At 39.3% G+C, this 14,904-nt stretch overlaps 1 protein-coding gene across 2 annotated transcripts in view; it reads left to right on the forward strand.

Annotated features, from left to right (window-relative positions):
* TAPT1 (transmembrane anterior posterior transformation 1) overlaps positions 1-14,904 on the forward strand; it is a 64,897-nt gene that overhangs the window by 38,965 nt on the left and 11,028 nt on the right. For both annotated transcript variants that reach the window (XM_077877012.1, XM_077877017.1), the window contains 6 exons: positions 1,134-1,231; positions 1,409-1,478; positions 2,717-2,797; positions 11,529-11,638; positions 14,375-14,434; positions 14,812-14,880. In XM_077877012.1, the coding sequence (XP_077733138.1) occupies positions 1,134-1,231; positions 1,409-1,478; positions 2,717-2,797; positions 11,529-11,638; positions 14,375-14,434; positions 14,812-14,880 (488 nt within the window). The remainder of the gene's footprint in view (positions 1-1,133; positions 1,232-1,408; positions 1,479-2,716; positions 2,798-11,528; positions 11,639-14,374; positions 14,435-14,811; positions 14,881-14,904) is intronic.

A 14,904-nucleotide genomic window follows, 5' to 3' on the forward strand; every position in this document is an offset into this window, starting at 1 on the left:
TCTTTCTTTTAAAGTAATTGTAAATTAAAGAGCCTCATGTATGTTTGCTCCATTTAACTGGTAGAAAACAATTCTAGTCTCGGTGTGACTGATTTTATGGAAGGACTTGAGAATGCAAGGTTCATATTTAGACATACTTTATAGAGATCTATATAACTTTCATACCTATACTGGAATTGTTTGTAATTTATCTTTAAGCCTATGAATTTTTTGTTAAAACCTAGGGCGTAAAATGTATACGGTTCATCCAGAGGTAAAATTTGAGATTGATTGGGGAGGAATTTTAGAAGTTTTATCTCCTCTGCTCCCTATACCCCTCCTTAAAGTTTTTCTTTTGAAGAATTAAAGCTTTACTGTATAAACTGTGTGCATGTATGTGTGTGTGTATATACCCACACATATATTTGCCCGTGCACATGCATAGCTGTATTTAAGTCCTATACGTATACTGTCTCTGAAAGAGTGGTACATGAAAAAATGAGGTTATTATTTGGAAAGTTAAGGGACTAAGTGGGAAGGTTTCTATAAGCGTAAAAGTTCCAAGTACGTGGAGTAAAAGAGTTGCTATTCTCATTTAAATGAAATATTCCATGTGTAATATGAATATAATTCTGCAACTTGTGGGTGTCTTCAAAAATGACATTGTAAAGAAGAATCTCAATTATCAGACATTTCTTACTCTTACATTCCTCATCCCCTACAGAACTATAGAAGCCAATTCCTTCCAGACTTTTGCTTAGTGTTCTTTTCTATTTTAGAATGCAAGTTAAATATCTTTTTTCAATATTAAAGAAAATTTGTTCCACTTATTTAACTTTTTCAAGGACCTGTTTCCCAGGCCTTGTGCCAAATGCCAGAAGTTCAAAAAGAGCAAGACTGCCATCTTCCAGGACTCACAGTCTAAGTGAAGGGATGCCCAGAGGCTCATTTCTGCTTTGTTTATGTGGGTCCCATACATTTTACTTGTCAAATTAGTATCAACTATAGCTAATAAGATAATAAAGCTCTAATGCAAGACTGGATTTAGAGATCATAATCATCCCCCCTCCCATTTACTTTCAAAATTGTATAGTTTTATCTACTAATTAACATGAAAACAGACAAGCTTTTTCCTTGACATCACTCACTGCTAGTTTTGCATGCAATTCTCATCATGGTTCAAGCAACAACTCTCAATGTGGCTTTTAATTCACACAACAAGTCACTGCTTACTATCATGATGTCTAATAATGTAAGTATGAGATTTAATTTTACATTTTTGAGGCTCTATGAACACTTTAATGGCAATATTCTAGATGGAATGAAATTATTTTTTTAAATGTTATTTACTCTCCAGAAAGTTTTACATGTAGCATGTCCATTTTTAAACTGCTCATAATAATAGTGATCTTTTTGTTTACTGTTTCAGTTTGTTGAAATTAAAGGAAGTGTTTTCAAGAAGTTTGAAAAGAATAATCTTTTTCAAATGTCAAATAGCGGTATGTACACTTAGGTTCTACATGAAGCTTTATGCAGTATTATTTTGCAACTCATTCTGAAACTCTCTGTCACATTTCCTCTGGGCTGCTGCTTTGACTTAGCTTAGCTTTCTTTTACTCCCTCAACATCTTTGCCAGGTTTTCTTACTATCTTGGTTATTGTAATTTCAAGACATTTAAGATAAAATCTAATGAGCATTTGCATAGCACCATCCCATACTTTCAGAACTTCTTATTAATCCAGAAATTTCTTTGTAGCAAATGATATTTCATGTTATAGATGTGGAAACTAACACACAGAGAAACTAATTTGACATCCCCAGGTCACCCACACAGATGCCAAGAGCAGAATTATGGCTGTAAACCTCAGATTATCTCTCTGTGCTCAGCTTTTTCAGTTATGGCTTACTGCCTCCTTATCCTAAGGTGAAAGTACAACATCTATCCCTAGAAATATTATCTTTCATAGGTACAAAAATCAAAGCAGCATAGTGTCTTGGTTCTCAAAATATAGCGTATGGGACCCTGGAGGGGTATCCCTGGAAAGGAGTTCACAAAGTCAAGACTGTTTCCTAAGAATATGAAGACGTAATTTATCTCTCACCATGTTGATATTTGTACTGTGGTGGGAAATGGAGGTGGAAGTACCCTAATGAGCTATCGCTGCACACCCGCCAGGATGGCTGCTTCGGTAGTCTACCACCGATAAATGTTAGCAGGGGTGCGAAGTGACTGGTGTTGTCGTACTTTGATGGTGTAAGTGGAGAATATTACAATTGCCCTGGAAAACCTTCTGGCAGTTTCTTATACAGTTAAATGTTTGCCTATCCTGTAACTTAGCAGGGAGAATACATGTTCACAAAAGACTTGTACAAGACATGTGGCGGCCTTATTCATAGTAGCCAAAAACTGGAAACAACCCAATGTTTGTCAGGAAGAAAGCAGATAAACAAATGGTGGTGTAGTCATACTGTGGAACACTACAGCTATTAAAACAGAAAAAAACACCGATACTTTCAACCACGTACAAAACTGGAATTTCCATACTTGAATTATGTCAGTGAAAGATGTAAATGCCTTACCAGTGTAACACCAGCCTATGTATAAATAGTGTATTTATTTTGCAGACATTCGTATGTAATTATACTCTCATTGTGTTCTGACTAAAAGAAAGTTACACATGCAATATATTATTGTTACTTATATACAGTACAGTTTGTATTCAATTTTTTTTTCAGATATTAAGGAACGATTCACAAATTATGTGCTTTTGCTAATAGTATGTTTAAGAAACATGGAGCAGTTTTCTTGGAATCCAGGTATGTACCTTTTAACAGATACAGTGCCTTCTAATTTTACTCTTGAACCACAAATCATTCTTTTACATGGAATAGAGTGAATATTGCAGAGAACTTCAAAAGCTTGAGCTCTTCTGCTACTTGGGTGTTGGAAACACCTGTTCCAGCAAAAGGATTTGAGTATGTTCTGCTGAGTGTGGTGGGATACCACACCATGGGAAGTAGTCTTTGTCCCTTCATTTCCTGTAAACCTCACAACATCTCTAGAGCTGTGTATTCAGTGGGTGAGTGGACGCTGCTAAGCAGTGTGGCCTCTTTGTTTATTTAACCTGTAGTGTGCTAGGGTTATCTAAATATAGTCAGCAATTTCTCATTTTCACAGTTCACCAGAATAACTTTGCTCTTTCTTAACATTTGTCTTTTACTCACTGCCTCTTAATTAGCATTTTGAATACGGATAAATTAAAAAATATATAATGTAAGGCAGTAAATTTGGTTACTTACGCATCTTTAAATCAAGACTGACAGGAAGTTGTTGAGATTCTATGAATTTTCATCATCCACTCACTTAGCAGACATTTACATAAAGCCAGGCACTGTGGTATACGTAGAGAGTACCAAGGTTTGTGTGGGACACCCAGGCTCATAGTGGAAATAGGTCATTACAACACAGTCTGGAAATGCTGAAGTGAGGTTGGTGGGAAATGGTCATGTCTTAAGTGAGAGTTTTTTATGTCTGATATTTTTATACAGCTTAGTTCTTATGGATTGTGATTATACTTTGCATTTTATTAGTTACCCTCATTGCCATGCCATGCACGTTCTAGGCTTTTAATAACTTCTTGTTCACTTATTTTGATTCATTGCTACTTTTCAGATACCTGTGAAAATCCAGAAACAGATAGTAAATGAGATATATGATCTTGGAAATATATTTCCACAAGTTATATTCTTGTAGAAAGCATAAGACCAAATGATATATTTTCCAGTGACTTGAGTTCCTGTTTGAATAGATCCAAAGTCTGCCTCACTTGTGACAGCAAAGCCCTCCCCTACACACACTGGGATTTTCTATGCACCTGGATTCTTGGTTTATAACTAAGGCACCTAACATGGTGTCTACGAGAGGCTGGATAGTGGGCATGTGTGGCTGGCTGGTCTCAGCAGGACTCACATGGGATCAGCAATCCTGAAGCAGGGCAATTGCACCAAAGGACAGTAATTTAAGCCTGCTGACTGCTCGATATTTGAAATCCTATTCTCACTTGTACTGTGATTTTCAGCTAATTACCTTAGGTCTTTTTTATTACTGTTATGGCAGAGAGTGTGATAAAAGGAACAATGTTGGTGAACTCATCATTCTTTCACTCTTTAGCTTCTTTTCATTTCTTTTCTTAAAAACCAAAATACCATTTATGGAAGCTTCCTGTAAGCTTCCAAGATCATGAGCAACGTAAAAATAATACTAGCTACTTTGTGTGCCAGGCACATTGTTCTGCACTTTCCCTCCTTATTTAATTCTCATAATGGTCAAGTATAGAGACTTTTTATTTTGTAGAAGAGGAAACTGGAGCTTAGGTCATTAAGAAACCTGCCCAAGGTGATGGAGCCAGTTAGTTGCAGTTTGACATTGAAAGAAGTTTCCTGATTCCCAAAACTCAACAGGATGCCAGACCCACTAAAACTGTCAGCATGGGTAGCCTGAACTATATTGTGTCCACCTCATCCAGTCTCCAGATCCCAAATTGCCTAGGTCTTTGTCAACATTTCTATCCTTTTCTTTCTCTGTCCCACCCTTATATCTTTCTTCACGATCTTTTTGTCAGGTGCTTGATACCAAATTGACATTTTAATAAATCTAAAGGTGAGCAAATTTGACAAATTGCGTCTGTGTGACAGTGAAATAAATGATTAGTATCTTTAAGTCATACTGATCAGAGAGTTTGGGAAGTCATTGTTCAGTTGACTTCAGCACATGTCGCTACTAGCTATTTACTGTCACATTAGGCAGCTATAGAATTAAAGGATTTTATAATAAGCCTGTTTAATTAGCCATCCTACCAGTGTGTTGGCTCCATGAAGGAAGTCGGGGACTCTTCACCTCTGTGTCCTGCCCCTCAAGGGTCTGACACAGAGAAGTATAGAATAAATACCTATTAAATGAATTATCATTTAACTTGATAAAATATAGCTCTTTATATAATTAATTGAATGCTAGTTTTGTCTGTTATCATTTATTGACAACATTGTAGCTTAACCTTGTGGAGATTTCAGATTTCTTATTTTTTTTAATAATAAATTTATTTTTTATTGGTGTTCAATTTACCAACATACAGAATAACACCCAGTGCTCATCCCGTCAAGTACCCCCCTCAGTGCCCGTCACCCATTCACCCCCACCCCCCGCCCTCCTCCCCTTCCACCACCCCTAGTTCCTTTCCCACATGTTCTGTCTCCCTTTCTGATATTTCCCACACATTTCTTCTCCCTTCCCTTATATTCCCTTTCAATATTATTTATATTCCCTAAATGAATGAGAACATACAATGTTTGTCCTTCTCCGATTGACTTACTTCACTCAGCATAATACCCTCCAGTTCCATCCACGTTGAAGCAAATGGTGGCTATTTGTCGTTTCTAATGGCTGAGGAATATTCCACTGTATACATAAACCACATCTTCTTTATCCATTCATCTTTCGATGGACACCGAGGCTCCTTCCACAGTTTGGCTATTGTGGACATTGCTGCTAGAAACATCGGGGTGCAGGTGTCCCGGCGTTTCATTGCATCTGTATCTTTGGAGTAAATCCCCAACAGTGCAATTGCCGGGTCGTAGGGCAGGTCTATTTTTAACTCTTTGAGGAACCTCCACACAGTTCTCCAGAGTGGCTGCTGCACCAGTTCACATTCCCACCAACAGTGCAGGAGGGTTCCCTTTTCTCCGCATCCTCTCCAACATTTGTGGTTTCCTGCCTTGTTAATTTTCCCCATTCTCACTGGTGGGAGGTGGTATCTCATTGTGGTTTTGATTTGTATTTCCCTGATGGCAGGTGATGCAGAGCATTTTCTCCTGTGCATGTTGGCCATGTCTGTGTCTTCCTCTATGAGATTTCTCTTCATGTCTTTTGCCCATTTCATGATTGGATTGTTTGTTTCTTTGGTGTTGAGTTTAATAAGTTCTTTATAGATCTTGGAAACTAGCCCTTTATCTGATACGTCATTTGCAAATATCTTTTCCCATTCTGTAGATTGTCTTTTAGTTTTGTTGACTGTATCCTTTGCTGTGCAAAAGCTTCTTATCTTGATGAAGTCCCAATAGTTCATTTTTGCTTTTGTTTCTTTTGCCTTCGTGGATGTATCTTGCAAGAAGTTACTGTGGCTGAGTTCAAAAAGGGTGTTGCCTGTGTTCTCCTCTAGGATTTTGATGGAATCTTGTCTCACATTTAGATCTTTCATCCATTTTGAGTTTATCTTTGTGTATGGTGAAAGAGAGTGGTCTAGTTTCATTCTTCTGCATGTGGATGTCCAATTTTCCCAGCACCATTTATTGAAGAGACTGTCTTTCTTCTAATGGGTAGTCTTTCCTCCCTTATCGAATATTAGTTGACCATAAAGTTCAGGGTCCACTTCTGGGTTCTCTATTCTGTTCCATTGATCTATGTGTCTGTTTTTGTGCCAGTACCACACTGTCTTGATGACCACAGCTTTGTAGTACAACCTGAAATCTGGCATTGTGATGCCCCCAGATATGGTTTTCTTTTTTAAAATTCCCCTGGCTATTCGGGGTCTTTTCTGATTCCACACAAATCTTAAAATAATTTGTTCTAACTCTTTGAAGAAAGTCCATGGTATTTTGATAGGGATTGCATTAAACGTGTAAATTGCCCTGGGTAACATTGACATTTTCACAATATTAATTCTGCCAATCCATGAGCATGGAATATTTTTCCATCTCTTTGTGTCTTCCTCAATTTCTTTCAGAAGTGTTCTATAGTTTTTAGGGTATAGATCCTTTACCTCTTTGGTTAGGTTTATTCCTAGGTATCTTATGCCTTTGGGTGCAATTGTAAATGGGATTGACTCCTTAATTTCTCTTTCTTCAGTCTCATTGTTAGTGTATAGAAATGCCATTGATTTCTGGGCATTGATTTTGTATCCTGCCATGCTGCCAAATTGCTGTATGAGTTCTAGCAATCTTGGGGTGGAGGCTTTTGGGTTTTCTATGTAGAGTATCATGTCATCGGCGAAGAGGGAGAGTTTGACTTCTTCTTTGCCAATTTGAATGCCTTTAATGTCTTTTTGTTGTCTGATTGCTGAGGCTAGGACTTCCAGTACTATGTTGAATAGCAGTGGTGAGAGTGGACATCCCTGTCTTGTTCCTGATCTTAGGGGAAAGGCTCCCAGTGCTACCCCATTGAGAATGATATTTGCTGTGGGCTTTTCGTAGATGGCTTTTAAGATGTTGAGGAATGTTCCCTCTATCCCTACGCTCTGAAGAGTTTTGATCAGGAATGGATGCTGTATTTCGTCAAATGCTTTCTCTGCATCTAATGAGAGGATCATATGGTTCTTGGTTTTTCTCTTGCTGATATGATGAATCACATTGATTGTTTTACGAGTGTTGAACCAGCCTTGTGTCCCGGGGATAAATCCTACTTGGTCATGGTGAATAATTTTCTTAATGTACTGTTGGATCCTATTGGCGAATATCTTGTTGAGAATTTTTGCATCCATGTTCATCAGGGATATTGGTCTGTAATTCTCCTTTTTGGTGGGGTCTTTGTCTGGTTTTGGAATTAAGGTGATGATGGCCTCATAGAACGAATTTGGAAGTACTCCATCTCTTTCTATCTTTCCAAACAGCTTTAGTAGAATAGGTATGGTTTCTTCTTTAAACGTTTGATAGAATTCCCCTGGGAAGCCACCTGGCCCTGACTTTTGTGTCTTGGGAGGTTTTTGATGACTGCTTCAATTTCCTCTCTGGTTATTGGCCTGTTCAGGTTTTCTATTTCTTCCTGTTCCAGTTTTGGTAGTTTGTGGCTTTCCCGGAATGCGTCCATTTCTTCTAGATTGCCTAATTTATTGGCATATGCTGTTCATAATATGTTTTTAAAATCGTTTGTATTTCCTTGGTGTTGGTAGTGATCTCTCCTTTCTCATTCATGATTTTATTAATTTGAGTCTGCTCTCTCTTCTTTTTATTTTATTTTATTTTTTTTAAATTTTTATTTATTTATGATAGTCACACACACAGAGAGAGAGAGAGAGAGAGAGAGGCAGAGACATAGGCAGAGGGAGAAGCAGGCTCCATGCACCAGGAGCCCAACGTGGGATTCGATCCTGGGTCTCCAGGATCGCGCCCTGGGCCAAAGGCAGGCGCTAAACCGCTGTGCCACCCAGGGATCCCTCTCTCTTCTTTTTAATAAGGCTGGCTAATGGTTTATCTATCTTATTAATTCTTTCAAAGAATCAACTCCTGGTTTTGTTGATCTGTTCCACAGTTCTTCTCGTCTCGATTTCGTTGAGTTCTGTTCGAATCTTAATTAACTCTCTTCTTCTGCTGGGTGTAGGATCTATTTGCTGTTTTTTCTCTAGCTCCTTTATGTGTAAGGTTAGCTTTTGTATTTGAGTTCTTTCCAGTTTTTGAATGGATGCTTGTATTGCGATGTATTTCCCTCTTAGGACTGCTTTTGCTGCATTCCAAAGATTTTGAACCGTTGTATCTTCATTCTCATTAGTTTCCATGAATCTTTTTAATTCTTCCTTAATTTCCTGGTTGACCCTTTCATCTTTTAGCAGGATGGTCCTTAACCTCCACGTGTTTGAGGTCCTTCCAAACTTCTTGTTGTGATTTAGTTCTAATTTCAAGGCATTATGGTCTGAGAATATGCAGGGGACCATCCCAATCTTTTGGTATTGGTTCAGACCTGATTTGTGACCCAGTATGTGGTCTATTCTGGAGAAAGTTCTATGTGCGCTTGAGAAGAATGTGTATTCAGTTGAGTTTGGATGTAAAGTTCTGTAGATATCTGTGAAATCCATCTGGTCCAGTGTATCATTTAAAGCTCTCGTTTCTTTGGAGATGTTTTGCTTAGAAGACCTATCGAGTATAGAAAGAGCTACATTGAAGTCACCAAGTATAAGTGTATTATTATCTAAGTATTTCTTCAGTTTGGTTATTAATTGATTTAAATATTTGGCAGCTCCCACATTCGGAGCATATATATTGAGGATTGTTAAGTCCTCTTGTTGGATAGATCCTTTAAGTATGATATAGTGTCCCTCTTCATCTCTCACTACAGTCTTCGGGGTAAATTTTAGTTTATCTGATACAAGGATGGCCACCCCTGCTTTCTTTTGAAGACCATTTGAATGGTAAATGGTTCTCCAACCTTTTATTTTCAGGTTGTAGGTGTCCTTCTGTCTAAAATGAGTCTCTTGTAGACAGCAAATAGATGGGTCTTGCTTTTTTATCCAGTCTGAAACCCTGCGCCTTTTAAGCCCGTTCACGTTCAGAGTTACTATTGAAAGGTATGAGTTTAGTGTCATCATGATATCTATTCAGTGCTTGTTTTTTGGATTGTTCCACTGAACTTCTTCTTAAAGGGGAATTTTAAGAGTCCCCCTTAAAATTTCTTGCAGAGCTGGTTTGGAGGTCACATATTCTTTCAGTTCCTGCCTGTCTTGGAAGCTCTTTATCTCTCCTTCCATTTTGAATGAGAGCCTTGCTGGATAAAGTATTCTTGGTTGCATGTTCTTCTCATTTAGGACCCTGAATATATCCTGCCAGCCCTTTCTGGCCTGCCAGGTCTCTGTGGAGAGGTCTGCTGTTACCCAAATACTCCTCCCCATAAAAGTCAGGGATTTCTTGTCTCTTGCTGCTTTAAGGATCTTCTCTTTATCTTTGGAATTTGCAAGCTTAACTATTAAATGTCGAGGTGTTGAACGGTTTTTATTGATTTTAGGGGGGGATGTCTCTATTTCCTGGATCTGAATGCCTGTTTCCCTTCCCAGATTAGGAAAGTTTTCAGCTAGAATTTGTTCAATTACATATTCGGGCTCTCTGTCCCTTTCGGCGCCCTCGGGAACCCCAATTAAACATAGGTTTTTCTTCTTCAGGCTGTCGTTTATTTCCCTTAATCTATCCTCATGGTCTTTTAATTGTTTGTCTCTTTTTTCCTCAGTTTCCCTCTTTGTCATCAACTTGTCTTCTATGTCACTCGTTCTTCCACCTCGTTAACCCTCGTCCTTAGGACTTCTAGTTTGGATTGCATCTCATTCAATTGATTTTTAATGTCTGCCTGATTAGATCTAAGTTCTGCAGTCATGAAGTCTCTTGAGTCCTTTATGCTTTTTTCTAGAGCCACCAGTAGCTGTATAATAGTGCTTCTGAATTGGCTTTCTGACATTGAATTGTAATCCAGATTTTGTAACTGTGGGAGAGAGGACTGTTTCTGATTCTTTCTTTTGAGGTGAGGTTTTCCTTCTAGTCATTTTGCTCAGTGCAGAGTGGCCAAAAACAAGTTGTATTGGGAAAAGGAGAAAAAGAGAGGAGAGAAAGAAGGAAAGAAAAGAGAAAAAGAAAAAAGGAAGAAAAAAAAGAAAAAGAAAGGGGGAAAAAAGGGGGGTGGGGGAAGCAAACAGAAATCAAAAAGCAAAAAAAAACAAAACAAAACAAAAAAAACACGGGGGAGTATCTTCTGATTCTGTATACTTTAAGTCCCTTGACTTCCCCTGGAACTGGTCCGTCTAGCTGGTCTTCTGGGGGGGGGGGGCCTGTTGTGCTGATTTTCAGGTGTTAGCACTTGGGGGAGCTGCTCTGCCCCCTGCCTGGTGCAGGGCTCAGTGGGGGTTGTTTACCTGGTGAGGCCCCAGGAGGAACAACCCCAGTGGTGGGGCCAGCTCTGGAGCCCTGGATTCAGCTCCCGCAGTAACTCCGGAGCTCTCCGTCTGCAGGGCCTGGAGGCTCCGGGGCGGGGCCGCTGATCTGCTCAGCTCAGGGCAGGAGCGTCCTTGCTGTCCTGGGCCCTCCCGGCCTCTTCCTGTCCTTGGGGGGAGGCCGGATCCTGGGCTGTGTCCTGGGCGCCCTGTGCTCCGGGGCCTGCGCTGTTGGATTCTCGCTCCGGCCGCACAGCAGCCTCTCCGCGGAGCCGCAGCCCGAGCCCCTCCGAGCTGCTCTGGGTCCCGCCGTGCGCGCTGCAGCCCTTAGGGAGCTCGGCGCACTCTCCCGGGGCGCAGGTGTCTGTTAGTGTCCCAGGGAGCCTGAGGGCATCCCCGCCCTCCTGGGGACCTGCTCTAACTCCCTGCGGGCCCCTTTCCGCCGGGAAGGTTGGTGCAGCTCCTGCTTCTCTGGGACGGGGCTCTCCTGTCCTGGGGACACTCGCCCCGGCCTTAGCCCGGCTCCTCGTGGGGCCCCTCCCCCTTGGATGCCTTTTGTTTTTTGTTTATCCCCCCCCCCCCCCCCCCCCCCCCCCCGTCTTCCTACCTTGATAGAAGTGCGAACTCTTCTCACTGTAGCACTCCAGCTGTTCTCTCTTTAAATCTCAGGGCGAATTTGTAGATTTTCAGGATGATTTGAAGGTTATCTAGGTAATTTGGTGGGGACAGGTGATTTGGGGACCCTGCTCTTCCGCCATCTTGCCCCTCCTCCATGAGATTTCAGATTTTTGTGGCAGTCTATGATATTATAGTATATGATATTCTATTCATACTAAGAGATTTAATTGTTTCTTTTTCCCTATACTTTGTAGATCACCTCTGGGTGTTGTTTCCAGATGTCTGTATGGTGATTGCATCAGAAACTGCTGTGGATATTGTAAAACACGCCTTTATCACCAAGTTCAATGACATTACTGCAGATGTATGTATTTTAATAAGCAATTCAGTGTTTAATGTTGGCTTCTTTGCAAATTGGTATAGCCACTTTGGAAAACAGTATGGAGGTTCCTCAAAAACTTAAAAATAGAACTACCCTATGACCCAGCAATTGCACTATTAGGTATTTATCCAAAGGATACAGAAATACTGATTCGAAGGGGCACATGCACCCTTATGTTTTTAGCAGCAGCATCAATAATAGCCAAATTAGAAAAAAATGCAAATGTCTATTGACATTTGAATGGATAAAGAAGATGGGGGTTGCGCATGTATGTGCTCTTGTGTGTACACGTGGGAATATTACTCCACCATCACAAAGAATGAAATCTTGCCATTTGAACCACATGAATAGAACTAGAACATATTATTCTAAGTGAGATAAGTCAGAGAAAGACAAATACCATATGATTTCACTCATGTGGAATTTAAGAAACAGAACAGATGAACATAGGAGAAGGAAAGGAAAAATAAAACAAGATAAAAACCAAGAGGGAAGTAAACCATAAGAGACTCTTAACTATAGGGAATAAATGGAGGGTTGCTGGAGGGGAGGTGAGCAGAGGCTGGTGGGATAAATGAGTAATGGGTATTAAAGAGGGCACTTGTTGGGATGAGCACTGGGTGTTATATGTAAGTGATAAATCACTAAATTCTACTGAAACCGGTACTACACTATGTGTTAACTAACTTGAATTCAAATTTTAAAAATAATTACAAAGGATATTTTCTAAAATAATGTTTTCTGCTTATTATTATAAAGATGTAAAATAAGCCTAGATTTACTCTATTTCTTAAAAGTACTATTTTGAAGTTAGATTATATTATTTTAAATTTCTAAATAATTTAAATTTAAATTTTAAATTATTGTACTACAAAAAGTATGTTATTTCAATATTGAACAGTTCTGGTTCATACTTTTGGGTAGCAGTATAAATTGGCCAATAGTTTAGGTCAGAACAGAGTGTCACTAACTCAGAATCATTATAAACTGTTAATACTGTCATAATCTATTTACTTAAACTTTTAAAAATCACATTGTTTCTATTTAAGCACAGACTATCAAAACTTTTATCTCTGGCTAGGTTTTTTTTTTAAAGTATTTTATATTTAAAAATTGATTTTTTTCTATGATTATAGATTTCTGAAAAGTCCTACAAGACAGAAGCCTTATATTTTTTGGTGAAAGCATTCAGATTTGCTTTATGTTTCAACCAGTTGTTCTGTGGAGTTTCCGCAAATAGATATGTGCTGTAGGCTCATCCTCCACAAAGCATGGTGTTCTGAGTGCCTTCCACATTCCTACCTCAGCCCCAAAATGAATATTCATTTTGATAGTTTCCTAGATTTTATTTGGGTTGTACTTTGTCTTACCATGGTACTATTCAAAAGGCATAGATCGGGGATCCCTGGGTGGCTCTGGTTAAGTGCCTGCCTTTGGCCCAGAGCGTGGTCCTGGAGACCCGGGATCGAGTCCCGCATCGGGCTCCCTGCATGTAGCCTGCTTCTCCTCTGCCTGTTTCTCTGCCTCTCCCTCTCTCTCTCTCTCTCTTTCTCTGTGTCTCTCATGAATAAATAAATAAAATCTTTTTTAAAAAGGCATAGATTTAAAATCTAATGTGGTTGCAACTGCTACAATATGATTTGATTAAGAGCTTCGGAATGCCTTAATATACTTTTTTTTTTGTATTTCCTTTTTTTTCTTTTTTCCAAGATTTTATTTATTTATTCATGGGAGATACAGAAAGAGAGGCAGAGACACAGGCAGAGGGAGAACCAGGCTCCATGCAGGGAGCCCGATTGGGACTCGATCCCAGGTCTCCAGGGTCACACCCTGGGCTGAAGGCAGCACTAAACCGCTGAGCCACCAGGGCTGCCCCTTAATGTACTTAAATACAGTAAGGTTTTGCATTCTTTTGTAAAGCAGCGATCAAGTAATTTCACCGTTTTCCTTTCTGGTTTCCTCAGTGCAAAATGGTTCCTTTTCATGGGGTCATTTTCTCAGCATCTGAAGTCAAAATTAATAAACTTACCTCAAGGGCAGCCCGGGTGGCTCAGCGGTTTAGCACTGCCTTCAGCCCAGGGTGTGATCCTAGAGACCTAGGATCAAGTCCCACATTGGGCTCCCTGCATGGAACCTTCTCCCTCTGCCTGTGTCTCTGCCGCTCTCTCTCTCTCTCACTGTGTCTCTCATAAATAAATAAATAAAATCTTTAAAAAAATAAAAAATAAAATAAATAAACTTACCTCAAGGACTTAGTGCAATTTGTAGTGAAATGACAGTTTATAGGGCCTTCGCAGCTTTAGGTTCTGGAACTCAATTTGGCATCTTGCTTAGCATCCATTTTTTAAATGAGGTGTCATTATCTTTATATAAACTAATAATTTTTTAAACTATGCATTTAAAATTTCAAAAATGTTTTATATGTATTATACTACTTAAAATAGCCACTCTTCCCCAAATTCTGAACTCTCAGGATCATAACCATTGACTATCTCTTTGAAGAGAAGTCTGTAAAAGGCTTGTGAACCTAAAAGTTGGAGCTGAGGCTGTCTTACCCTTAATGTAGGGAAACAGAGGCACACTACCCAGGTGTGTGCTTGGTTAGCAGCACCTTTTTCCTGGTTAATTATTAAACGTTTTCATCTAGAAAGTCCATTAAATCTTTGCACATTATATATTTGCACTGTATCACTTAATATTTCACTTGTTTGTCTTTAGGTCTACAGTGAGTATCGAGCCAGCCTTGCTTTTGACCTTGTTAGCAGTCGACAGAAAAATGTGAGCATTGTGTCGAAGACATAGTCTGAAATCTCCTGAACAGTGATTTGATTTAGCATGGAATATTGGTTAAGGGAAAGTTCCATAAACTTCAACTTCCTACTTCTCTGTTCTCAACACTGTTTACAATTTAGTAAAATAATGATAGTACTTAATACTAAAATAAGATATGATTTCTGTAGCATTGTAACAGTTATACAATTTTCTATTTAAGACTTCTTAAGAACCTGTAGATTTCCACATCATTTTACTCAATTACATAATAGTTGCCAGGTTTTCTTTTCATGCATAGCCCCACCTATTGAGAATGTTTGCTGGTGATAAGTGGAAGCAGACTTTTTAAATGCCATAAATCCTTCTCTCCTTGTTCTGTGCAGGCATATACTGATTACAGTGACTCTGTGGCACGGAGGATGGGGTTCATTCCTCTCCCACTAGCTGTTCTAGTAAGTTCATACTTTTTTTTCCTT

This window comes from Canis aureus, chromosome 2 (genome assembly GCF_053574225.1).
Source record: "Canis aureus isolate CA01 chromosome 2, VMU_Caureus_v.1.0, whole genome shotgun sequence".
Taxonomy (NCBI): Eukaryota; Metazoa; Chordata; class Mammalia; order Carnivora; family Canidae; genus Canis; species Canis aureus.